Raw genomic sequence first — 12,472 nt, forward strand, 5'->3', positions numbered from 1 at the left:
CATCTCACTGCCCATCCATCCATAGGCAGAAATAATGCCTGTAATTAAATCCTATCATGAGCCTGAGTTAAAGCACTTCCTGTGCACATCCATCCATCCATCCATCTCTCTCTCTCTCTCTCTCTCTCTCCCAATCCATCAGTCAAAATATTTAGTAATAATACCTGTAATTAAATCCCATCATGACCCTGACTGAGTTAAAACACTTCTTGGAGTTGGATAAATGCAATTAAACCAAAGATCACTGTCTAAAAGACTGAAATAACAAGATCTTACTAGAATTTTGTGTAATAAACAAAATACAAAAGAAACAGTCCTCCTGCATGATGCTGAGTGTATTTCTGACTGAAAAGAAGACAAAACTAATGTAGGGTGTTGATTTTTTTTTTTTAATGAAAAGTAATGCAGCCACTGTACAGAGAGCTCACAGGCAGGGACATTTACAACACAGGAACTCCAATGACCAGGATAATGCACAGGGCAGTTTTGGACAAAAATCATTAGTGAGGAAGGACAAATGTTAAACATTTTTAAATTACAAAAAAAGAAAAAGAAAAAAAAGAAATGGAACAATAGAAGATGATGATGATTATACAGATATGATTATACAGCCCTCGTTCAGACAATGGCACAGAAGCTCTGAAACTCGTTCAAACAACGGCATCGATGAAAACAATTACAGCAAAAGAAAAAGGTGGAGCATATCTTCATCTGGGGCTGGAATACTAGCTTTAACATAATAGTCTACTCTAGTCCTCTTTTTTTTTCCCGGCGTAAAGGGTCTGTAATTTCGTGCGTTTTCGTGTTGCGGGAAATACGAGACGGGGCGAGTCTGAAAGGAAGTATCGAAATGGTGTCATCGGGTTCTCCCGCCTTCCAAACGTCTTGGTCTGCTGGTTAAATAAGGCCACAGGGAAGGACCAAGATGCTTCCTTTAACGCACAACTGTGAGTGTTACACCCTGAGTAACATGGATCTAAATAAATCTTACTCCCTGGATGCTGGACATTGACAGATCGCTGAGCTCCGTATCCGTCTCTCTGATTATCTCTTACACACACATATATATGTAGGAACATATAGAGAATAGGCATGGAATAGTGTGGGACAAGATTATATCTAGAGAACAGAAACAGGAGGAGAGACGTACAGAAAATATAATACATTTAGCTGGAGCCACTTATCCCATGACTCATATGCAGCATTAGCTTACACAGAGGAAAAAAAAAAACCTGCACAAAGCCAATGGGAACATAATACAATTAGATCATACTATAAGAGCGCATAAAACGTATTGTATAATACGAAAAATCCATAGGTTAAAACCCTAAAATAACACGTACAATCAAGTACAAAGCGATTACTTAGTTCGTTCTTTTTTTTTTTTTTGGGATCCAAGTCAGGAAAGTGTTAGGAGAGTTTCACAGGAGCACATGGTGAGTACAAGACCTAGTGAAAGAAAAAGAAAAAAACAGAGTGGACAGTGCGAGGAGTAGCAGCTATCTGAGAGCGATGCGGAAAGAGAATCCGAGACGTCGCCGTCTTTCTCTCCCTCCGCAACGAAAGAAACAGCTAAGAAGTGAAAGGTTTAGATGCTTCTCGGGTCGATACGCGGTGGAAGGTCTCACATGGGCGAGGCCACGTCCGTGTTCATGTCCATGTCCAGAGTGAGGGAGTCTGGAGGGGGAGGGAATGAGCAAAAGCTGGTTGTGAGACTCGAATAAAAACCAGTGTGTGCATGATTATTTTAGGAGTATCATATTTTTTATATATACATAAACACAAACTCTGAACACTGATTGGTCAGAAGGTGTTTAATTACTTTCTAGAACATCCATACCTCTGACTGCAATGTTTTTTTTTTCATTTTGTAGAACTCAATTGAAATTTCGAGACGTTCATTCACGCCATTTAGCAGGTTTCGAGAGCGACTTCCAACGGTCTCATTCATCCACCTGGGCAGTTAAGGGGTTAAGGGCCTTGCTCGAGGGCCCAGGAGTAGCAGCTTAGTGATGTTTGGGATTTGAACGCTGATCAGAAGCCCACTGAGCTCCCCTTTCCTCTTATATAGTAACAGCTCGAGGTTTGGATGGTCGATGACCGGCAGCAGATGAACAGGTTAAGAAAATGTGTTTAATGGGGTTTAAGTATTTGAGTAAATGCACTTTGTTACTGTACGTTTTTTTGACTACTTTCTAGTTTCAATGAACATCAAAAGATATGAACCTTTACTCTCTGCTCCACTACATTTGTGAATCAATACAACTTTTTACTCAGCAATATTGCAATCGACAATCACTGTTAGCATTTTGCACCTTGTCGAAGATGGCATTATTCTCAACACTCCCCGACCCGCATCTGCCGCTGGCCTCATTTTCAGTCCAAAAAAATAAAAAAGCTCAATTCCAGACTAAATATTTCGTTTTACTTTATCGTAAAAAATATTTACCTATTTGTCCATTGCATCCTAATGGTTTTACTACACGACACTGTTATTGTATTTGTTAACTGAAGATCCCTTTTTGACAAATTGCTTTACGACTCGATCTTTGTTTGATTCCGGCATGGTAAAGAGGCTGCTGTGTTGAAGGTTAATGCAGTGTTGAGGTGTACAATTTGATTTGTACTTTAGGGGGGTCTTAGGTGTTAGTGCAAGAGACCAGTGCATCTTTGAGCCTACGTCCAATGACAGAAAAAATACTGTTAATAATACTGATCAAATCAACGACTTTTACTCAAGTCATATTGGAAGTGGCGACGACGTTTTGAAGTATCTACTTTTAGTCAAGTATACATTTTCAGCTACTCTACACCTCTGATCTGATCATTGGGATCTGTGGTAGCTCAGTGGAGATGATGTTCAATTTCTGATCGGAAGGTCATGGGTTCATTTCCCAGCACAACCAAGTTGGAACTGCTGGGCCTTTGAGCAAAGCCCTTAACCTGAATTGCCCAAGGGCGGCTGCCAAATGCCATAAGTGTAAAAGAATAGTTTTAAGAGTAATCAAATTTAAATGATGTTTTTAAAAGGAGTCTCCAGTGTCATAACCAAAGCTAAAGCTGCAACTTTCATGAAGTCTTGAGCGTTCATATGAAATCGCTGTGGTATCAGTGGAACACTAATGGAATTTTGATGAAGCATTGTTATGTATATTATTATACATTCAGTCTAATATCAATCAGCCTAAGTGTGTGAGAGCATGTGTGTGTGTGTGTGTGTGTGTGTGTGTGTGTGGAGGGGGGGTGGGTATACCGAGAGGTCCCGGATTGGCCTCAGCCTCAGCTTGATTTTGCATCAGAGAGTCGAGAGTGCGTGGAGACATGGGGAACAGGTCGCTTGTGTTACCCGAGTTCGTCCTGAATACAAAAAACACACACACACACACTGATAAGAAAAAAAAGAGCAGAGGTTCAGTGAACTGTATACAGTACATATATATGCATGTGCAACAGCACACAAACACAAACACACACACACGTCTCATAAGAAGCTTCTTCTTTTCCCTAAACCCCACGTATAGTGCATCACGGTCATGTACAGAATGCCTGCAACACATTTCCATTTAAACACACTAGTTAGGGGGAGAAGAGGGAAAAAAAAAAAGGAAATGAAGGTTAGTCAGAAGTGGTACAGGAGGCCGAGTCAGTAAAAGCCCAAGAAAACTTTTGTGCAAAACTTTTCCACACACGGAGGGTCGAGTCTGAATTAAGCTACTTTTAAAAGTGGTCCTTTCTATGGCTGGTTCTTTTGTCAAAAAAAAAAGTAAATGCATTCACTTCGTGCACAAAAAAAAAAATGTATAATGCTGGTCTGGACACTGTGTCCTTTGTCACCACGACAACGTGTTCGTTTCATGACTGTTATTATATCTGACTTGAACAGCACACGGGTTTGTGAAAGGGGGATTAGGAAGCTAAATTTGTATTACAGTCAATCAGAGATCGGCGTTAGAAGAAAATAGCCACATCGGATAAACAGGAATGAACACGTGATGATGTGCGTTATGTTGAAAGGATTTGCCTGAAATGCAAATTGTAATCTCCTTCGCTCGAGCTACGAGAAACGACCCTCGCCGCCGAGACAACGCTGGTGGAAAAGATGGAGCTGGGGCTTAATTTATTGCTCGATGGGAGAGGAAAAAAAATCAGGTGTCCAGCAACCTTATGGTACGGTGGCCGAGAAGTGCAAAACACATTAACAAATCGGAAAACAAATTAACAAATTCAAAAACAAAATAACGAATCCCAAAACACAACGACAATTCAGATTTGTTAATATGTTTGCTGATTTGTTATTTTGTTTTCGGATGTGTTAGTGTTTTCTAATTTGTTAATTTGTTTTCGGATTTGTTAGTGTTTTTCACTTCTCGGCCACCGTACTATGGAGAGGGAAACCCTTCTACAACAGCACAGATATAACGAAAGGAGTGAAAGAGTTAACACCCATCCATCTACTGATTTTACTGAATGAGCCTCCTTTACCTTTACTGCCCAAAGTCTCACACACAGACATTCAGAAAGAGTAAATGTGATAACAGAACCTCAGTGGCCCTCGATGGTCAACAAATGAAAAAAATGAGTTAAAAGGTCAGAATGAAAGATAAGAATTAGTCAGGTCTTCGTTTCCTGGAAGAGTGACCCTGCTGAGAGTTAGTCATACGGTTAATGAAATCGAAACCAAAACACACAGCAATGCATAGAGAGAAAGGAAAAATTAAATAAATAAATAAAGAGGAGAGGGTGAGCTTTGCAATCTTAAACTGTACTAAACTGTACTTTTTTTTAATTACAAATGTTTTACAATGCAGAAGTTTGTTATTATACTGTGCTCCAAATCACACGGATATAAAAAAGGTTTAGGATGCTGAATATATTTTATCATTATTTTTACACACACACACTACACACTATTGGGAGAAAAGAATTGGGAAACCCGACTTTTCCAGCCATATGTTATTCTTCCCCAAGCTGTTCCCTAGAAAAGCTGGAATTGTATATCAGGTCTTTGGAGGCAATAGAATTCCATTTTCCATTCACTTAAACTAGGAGGCCCAAACCTGTTTGAGGATAAGGCTTCTGTGCACAAAGCCAACTCCATGAAGATACGCTTTCCATGAGCTTCCTTGATTCAAAAGATCTTCAGCTACAGAGCTCTGACCTCAACCCATTTGGGATCAAATATACCCACATATAATCCATACCGATAGTTTTTCCGGGTAGTTTTCCACAATCTTTATGATAGTGGCCTCTAGAGGCGAATCACTGACACCAGGTTCTGTTTGTTTTTACGCGCAAGACTGCACAGAGAGCGCTATGTCATTAAAATTGATTAATGATATAATTATAGTTATTATTCGTATCTATTACATTTAGCATATTTACATGATTCAGTACTTTTTAAAAAACTTTTGTTATAAAGTCTAATACTGTTTTACATGGAGTGTTTGTTTTTTATCCAGTAATCACTTTAAAAACTATCGGTCGAATAGTCGGTTATCGGCAAGTAAGATCCAACCTAGGGATCGGTAGAAAATCAGCCGGCCTCTTATATAGACCACATAAAAAGAGCCCAGATATGAAATCTACTTTTCCAGTGAGCTTAGGTTACTTAGAATAAGTCCTTTAAGTCTCGATTTCCTTTAAGTATTTGGAGCACAGTATAAATAAGACCCTGTTACCAGGTCCTGCAAAAAGCCAAATCCAAAGCCACACACACTCTCATTGCTCTGTGTTCTTGTGATTTTACTGATGAGGTGAAAGTGTTGGCATAGACCGGAAGTTCCTTTTACACAGGTCAAAACAAAACTTTTACATATAGTTAAATGCACGATTTCTGTGTTAACACACGCTGTGGGAGTGTTTTATCAATGATGTTATCTTTATGCAAAATACATTCTCTTGCTCTCTCACACACACACACACACCAGCTCCCTAGTGCCTACCCAGGGAAGCCGTTAGCCAGCAGTTCGCTGTCCGGAAGGTCCATGAAGATGGAAGGACACCTACGGAAAGAGGTCAGTTTACAGCCTGCGCGCACACACACAGGCGCACACCACACCACGTACAGCCACGCAAACATAAGTGTACACACAAACACGTGCAACATGTTGCCTCACACACCTCACACGGATACAAAGTTGGCCAGCGGGTTTAAAACCATTGTGCATTGCATTACAGTTCAACTTGAGACCCAAGGAGGATTTCACTTGGAAGTGCCATCCAGATGTTAGATGTTGCTTTTAATCCTCCAGTGTACTTAATATACATGTTATATTGTCTGGCCCCTGTCTGGTCACATGACTCTGAAATGTATGTCTGGTCACATGATTTGGTATAATTTATGTTGCACTGCTCGTATTTTCTTCAGTCTAATAGCTAGAAAATGTTTTTGAAAAGTTTTAGCTGTGTTCCACACTACAAATCAAAACCCCCAAGCAGTTACATATGGTTTTGTCTGTTGCTATACTTCTGAAAAGATTGTTTTAGAAACCGATTTACTCCTTTGGCATTCGTTTGGATGATTCAGAATGCCATGTGTCACGATTCCTGTCCCATCAAAAAGCTTCTACTTCTAATGATAATAAAACACAATCACTGCAGTTGTGCGACATATTAAAAGTTAATTTGTCTATCCGATATGTATTTCGCTCCTCTCTGCTGTCTTTATGCATTAAGAGCTGAGAGGAGGTTGTGGTGAGGTGGCAAGTGGAAAACATCTTCTGGCTTCCATTGGGAAACATCTTTCTGTTTTGGTGAGAAGTGTATGAAAGGGTGAAAAGGTGAATGGTAGATTCCAGACATGCTTTCCACCCACCCGAACACGCGTGCACACACACACGCACACACACACACACAGTGAAGAGTAATGGCCACTTACGGGGTGACGCAGATGAACTTAGTCTTCAGGTACGGTTGAGTGACTAAAAAAATAAAATGGATATAAATGAGAATCGTTAAGAAACAAGCCCTCACCTCTCTTTCTCACACACACACACACACACACACGCACACACACACACACACACACACACACACACACAAATTTTCCTGTTGATGCTAAATTCCTGTCAAGTCTAGATTGATATTCTCAGAAAACACTACAGCGCCAATAGAGGTTTGTCTGTAAACATTGTATCTTTTTTTTTAATAAAAAATAAATGCACTTTCCACAAAAATGGAATTTTCCACTGTTTTAAGAAAAAGGAAAAAAAAAATTCCGACTAAACCAAATGTTCCTGATATTTTGTACAAGGGTTTAAATATTTCTTTAAAAAAAAAATTCCTCATTATAATAACACAGGTTGTTTCCATTTACTAAAACACAAGGTTTAATAAATAAAATCGATGTCTTTCCCACCGAACAGTTTCAACTGCACTCTCGGTACTGCGAGCACATAAATCAGGTTTTTATTTTCTCTATAAATACTTTCACTTCACATTTTATTTTCTCTGGAGAGTAAAAAAGACCGTGTGGTCAAAACTAATTTCGTTTTACTGTTTTAAAAAAAAAAAAAAAAAACATTCCTAGCTGTTTTTTCAGCCTGTGTTTTTATGGCATGTTCCGTACATTAAGGATGTGAATGAATTTATAAAGGATAAAAGTAATTCATTTATTTATATATTAATACATTGATAAATAAATATCTTACATTTTTCTTAAACGTGGACATTTGTTTAAGTATGCTGAACTAAATAGAACACACACACACACACACACACACACACACACACACACACACACACACAAGTAACTAAATGTGGTTAAATAAATACAAACTAATTGAATTTTTCCACTTGAAATATGATTTAATTTATTTATTGTGGGTTTTATCAATTACTCAATTTAATCATTATAATAAAAGTGTATTCTTTTTGTTCTATTTTCTTCATTAAACTCAAGCAGGCATCGTTTTAGAAAATGTTGATTGTTCAGAAATGTTAATGATAATACATCAATTACTAAATTTAATCATAATAATAGAAGTGTATTCTTTTTATTCTATTATAAATTTTTTATTCAAACCAAGCAGGCATTTTATTTAAAATCATAAAAAAAATGTGATGTTCGGAAATGTTAATAATAATAACAAAAATAATAATAATAATAATAATAAATGACAATCAATAAAAAAAAAAAAATTGTATGACAATTTTATGTTTTGCATTTCTTCCCCGTAACCGTACCAAAATTGAACCAAACAGTGACTAAAAACTGAGCTACGTACCGAACTGTGAAATATGTGTACAGATAATTAGAGAATATTTATGGACCTTTAATGTGCAGTGGGGAAATAATGATTTGATCCCCTGCTGATTTTAACCCATTAAAGAAATTAACAGTCTAGAATTTTTATGGTAAGTTTATTTTGAGAAAGACACAATATATTAAAAAATTCTATATAAAAAAACATTAAAGAAAGGTTATAAATTAATTTGTATTTGATCAAGTAAAATAAGGATTTAATCCTGTACCAAATTAGCAAGTCGTCTGAATCCCACAAACCCAAATTAGTCCTGTACCTTTACGAATGAACTCTTAATATCAACTTGCATAAAAGACACCAGTCACAGAATCAAGCTCTTCTTTCATCCCTCTCCACCACCGTGGGAAAGACCAAAGAGATGTCAAAGGACTTTAGAGACAAAATTGTAGATCTGTAAAAGGCTGGAATGGGCTATAAGACCATCAGATTGTTGCCTTGGCCATATGTTTTTGGTCATTGTCATGCTGAAAGACCCGTCAACCTCCCATATTCAGTGTTCTGGCTGAGGCCTGAAGCTTCTCAGCCAAGATTTTAAGGTGCATGGCCCTATTCATGAGGTGAGGTCTTCCTGTACCCTTAGCAGAGAAACAACCTCAAAGCAAAATGTTTCCTCCTCCATGTTTGACAGTGGGGATGGTGTTCTCGGTGTCATATTCAGCAATTCTCTGCCTCCAAACACGGGGAGTTGAGTTGATGAGAGAAAGCTCAATTTTGGTCTCATCTGACCACATGTTCTCCCAAGCCTTCCCTGAATCATTCAGGTGTTCACTGGCAAACTTCAGACTTCAGCCTGTTCATGTGCAGTCTTGAGCAGAAGGACCTTGGTGTGTTACCAATGGTTTTCTTGGTGACTGGTCACATCTCCCTTGAGATCATTAACCAGCTCCTCTTGTGTAATTCTGGGCTGATCCCTCACCTTTCTCAGAATCATCCTCACCGCATGAGGAGAGATTTTGCATGGAGCTCCAGAGCGAGGGCGATTAACTTCTCTTCAATTTCCGAATTATCGTGGCAACAGTGATCTCTTTCTGACCAAGCATTCTTGTAGGCCATTCCAGCCATGTGCAAGTCTACAATCTTGTCCCTGACCTCCGTTGATTCAGTGACTGGTGTCTTTTATATACACAATGAGTTTATATTCGGAGTTCTTTTCGAAAGGGACAGGACTAATTTGGGTGTACTGGAGTCAGGATTCTTGCTGGTCGGTAGGGGATCAAATACTTATTCACTCGATCATATACAAATTAATTTATCTATAATATTAATTTATAAAGCGCTGTACAGGTGTCTTATGAAATACCTTCATAAAAAAACTCCAGCTGTGTGTGTGTGTGTTTGATGCAGTCAGAAAGTAAAAGCTCTTACATCCGGTTAAATCCTGGATGTCTACATCTGGCTGGGCTTCTGGCCTGCAGTACTTCCCAAAAGCCTCCTCTTTCGGGATGTCAGGAACAGGTAGACGAGTGGAGACACCAGGATGTTTGTGGCGTCCATGATCTTATAGCCCATGATGATTTCGGCGAAGGACATGCTGTTCAGTTGCTGTTTAGTGTATGGCTCCACTGACTGGATCTGTGTCTTACCTAAAACACACACACCCCAAGAGTGTCGCTTTTAAAATTTGAAAGCTGCAGCTGTGCATAAAGACCACTACAATGGTGGTTTCACACAGCGTCGCACACACTGACTCACCGCTGATGTCTTTCTCCACCCAGGTGAATGTGATGCCTCCTTCCTTACTGCTCTCACTAAAACGCAGAAGAAACGTGCCGGGAGGCTTGGGGCTCAAGATGGCCCTCTCCCTCTCCTTACTGATGAAGCCCATGATATAACTGTTACACAAAACAACATGTATAAGCACACACACAAAATGAATTGAGTATAGTATGTATAGATTAATCGCATTGATCCATAACGATAGTTTTTCCGGGTTGCGTTATACAGTACGAGAGCAGCTCTAGAGTCAAATCACTGATGCCACATGCCGTGTCTTTTTAAATTCATTTTGGTTGCAAATGTTTTAATTTATTTGGAGTTATTGGCACATCTTACTTTCTTCGATTATATCAACATAATATATAATTTATTAAATTTTCATGATGCTGTAATAAATTGTTTAAATAAAGTTCAGTACTATTTTACATAAAGTTTTGTTTTTTTAATCCAGTAACGACAATTACAGTCTAAACTAGCTATCGATATTGGTAAAGAGGACAGTGAGATCAAAGGAGGCTGAAGTGTTTGGTGGGGTGCAGCAAAATTACAGTATGTGAGCATCAAGACAGTGAAAGTACTCACCCTTCGTTCCACAGAGCCAAAATGTACTTCTTCACCAGGTCAATGATGTTATCCAACCAAACCCAGAATGAGAACCCTTTACCAGCCATGTTTTCCTGTATAAAACACACACACACACACACACACACACACACACACACACACACACACACACACACACACATATATATAGCAAAGTTAAACCAGTGAAGCCTGCAAAGATTTCAAACTGAACAAGATCCACATAACTGAAACATACTTTGCAAAACTTGGCCCAAGTGATCTGGCAACCGGAGTAGTTCACACAAGGACCTAAAGGCAAGCAAAAAAGATCAGTGTGTAAATTAAAAAAGACATTGTAGAACCTGCTTAATAGACCGAATGTAAAATCTTTACAAAATATTATGGGGAAAAAATGAGAAAAAAAAAAACTTTTGAAGTGTAATATTAAAGGATTTGCTAAATTCTAACAGCCTTGTCTCAGACCCAAACACACGGCTTCATCATACCAAGCAGTTTCTCAGCCAGTGTGGTGAGTTGCTCAATAGTCAGGCCTCTCTTAGTTGTGGAAGAAAACTGCCAGCTAAGAACTTCGGCCACCTGATCCCATGTTCCCACAGGAGGTTTGGTGAAGAAATTTACATTCTGAAAGAAGAAAGAACAAAGTTTTAAACAGCATATTAAATTGGTTCTTCCCTGACTTGGCCAAGATAAGCTGAACATAGAGGGCAGTGTTGTTGTTTTTTTTTACTCACCTTGGGATGGTTAGTCAGCATGTTGTACCACAGAATGGACGCCCAGGCGTTGGGCATCTGGCAGATATTAGAAATAACTACAACAGGAAGAGAGTGTGTCTGTAGGAAATAAAAGGGGAAAAAATAAACATAAAGGGGTAATATTACATTTCAATTCATTTTATTGTATGGTACTTTTAAGAATATACATCGTCTAAAGGAGAGATAAAAGAATGTATACGTTTGAGCCGTATAATTGTAGGCTTGTCCCCTAATGAGCGAGCCAGTGGCTACTGTGGCAAAGACAACCTCCCTGTGATGGCATGAAGAAGAAACATGGAGAGGAACCAGTCTCAGAAGGGAACCCATCCTCATCTGGGTGGCACCGAGTTTTCTCATATGCATCTCAACATAAGCCATAAATATATACCATGAAAGTCATATGGTGTACTCTTGTTTACACCATATGACTTTCATGGAATATATTAATGGCTTCTTATGTTGAGATGCATATGAGAAAACTTTGATGATTCTAGCCAGTAACAATTGACTATTTCTTTTCCCCAGACCACTCACATATAAAATGACCATCCATAACTTCATGGCCGAGGGTCAGGTATAACATTATGACCACCTGTCTATTATTGTGTTGGTCCCCTTTGGCTGCCAAAACATTTCTGACCTGTCGAGCATCAACAGCAATAACTTCTTCAGCGATTTCAGCTACAGAAGCTAGTCAATTGGATCGGACCACACGGACTAGCCTTCGCTCCCCACGTGCATCAATGAGTCTCGGTCGCCCATGACCCTGTCGCCGGTTCACCACTGTTCCTTCCTTAGACCACTTTTTTTTTTTTTTTTGGTCAAACTCACTCAAATCCTTACACTTGCCCATTTTTCCTGCTTCTAACACGTCAACTTTGAGGAAAAAATTTCACTTGGTGCCTGAAATATCTCACCCACTAACAGGTGCCGTGATGAAGAGATCATCAGTGTGATTGTTGTCACCATTCATAAAGTTTTAATGGTATGCCTAGTCGGTCAACATGGGGGTTACATATAACTAAACTACTGGCTAGTACCGGTCTTAACCTAATACTAATCCAATATCTATGTCGTCCTCGTATCTGAGCTGAAAAGCTTTTGCTGCCAAGTTACAAAACCTCTATAGTTCTGAAAACAAGTCTTTCAAAGGAT

The 12,472-nt window shown here is 38.9% G+C and overlaps 1 protein-coding gene across 1 annotated transcript in view; it reads right to left on the minus strand.

Moving 5' to 3' along the window:
• Positions 1–368: 368 nt before the first annotated feature.
• The window catches only part of stat3 (signal transducer and activator of transcription 3 (acute-phase response factor)), a 31,967-nt gene continuing 19,863 nt past the window's right edge, over positions 369–12,472 (minus strand). The window contains 11 exon segments of the mRNA XM_046866037.1: positions 369–1,677; positions 3,254–3,357; positions 5,943–6,002; positions 6,878–6,920; positions 9,630–9,716; positions 9,719–9,847; positions 9,957–10,096; positions 10,563–10,657; positions 10,801–10,853; positions 11,051–11,186; positions 11,297–11,395. Of these exon segments, the coding sequence (XP_046721993.1) occupies positions 1,625–1,677; positions 3,254–3,357; positions 5,943–6,002; positions 6,878–6,920; positions 9,630–9,716; positions 9,719–9,847; positions 9,957–10,096; positions 10,563–10,657; positions 10,801–10,853; positions 11,051–11,186; positions 11,297–11,395 (999 nt within the window). The 3' untranslated portion in view covers positions 369–1,624.

This window comes from Silurus meridionalis, chromosome 14, assembly GCF_014805685.1.
Source record: "Silurus meridionalis isolate SWU-2019-XX chromosome 14, ASM1480568v1, whole genome shotgun sequence".
Classification (NCBI taxonomy): Eukaryota; Metazoa; Chordata; class Actinopteri; order Siluriformes; family Siluridae; genus Silurus; species Silurus meridionalis.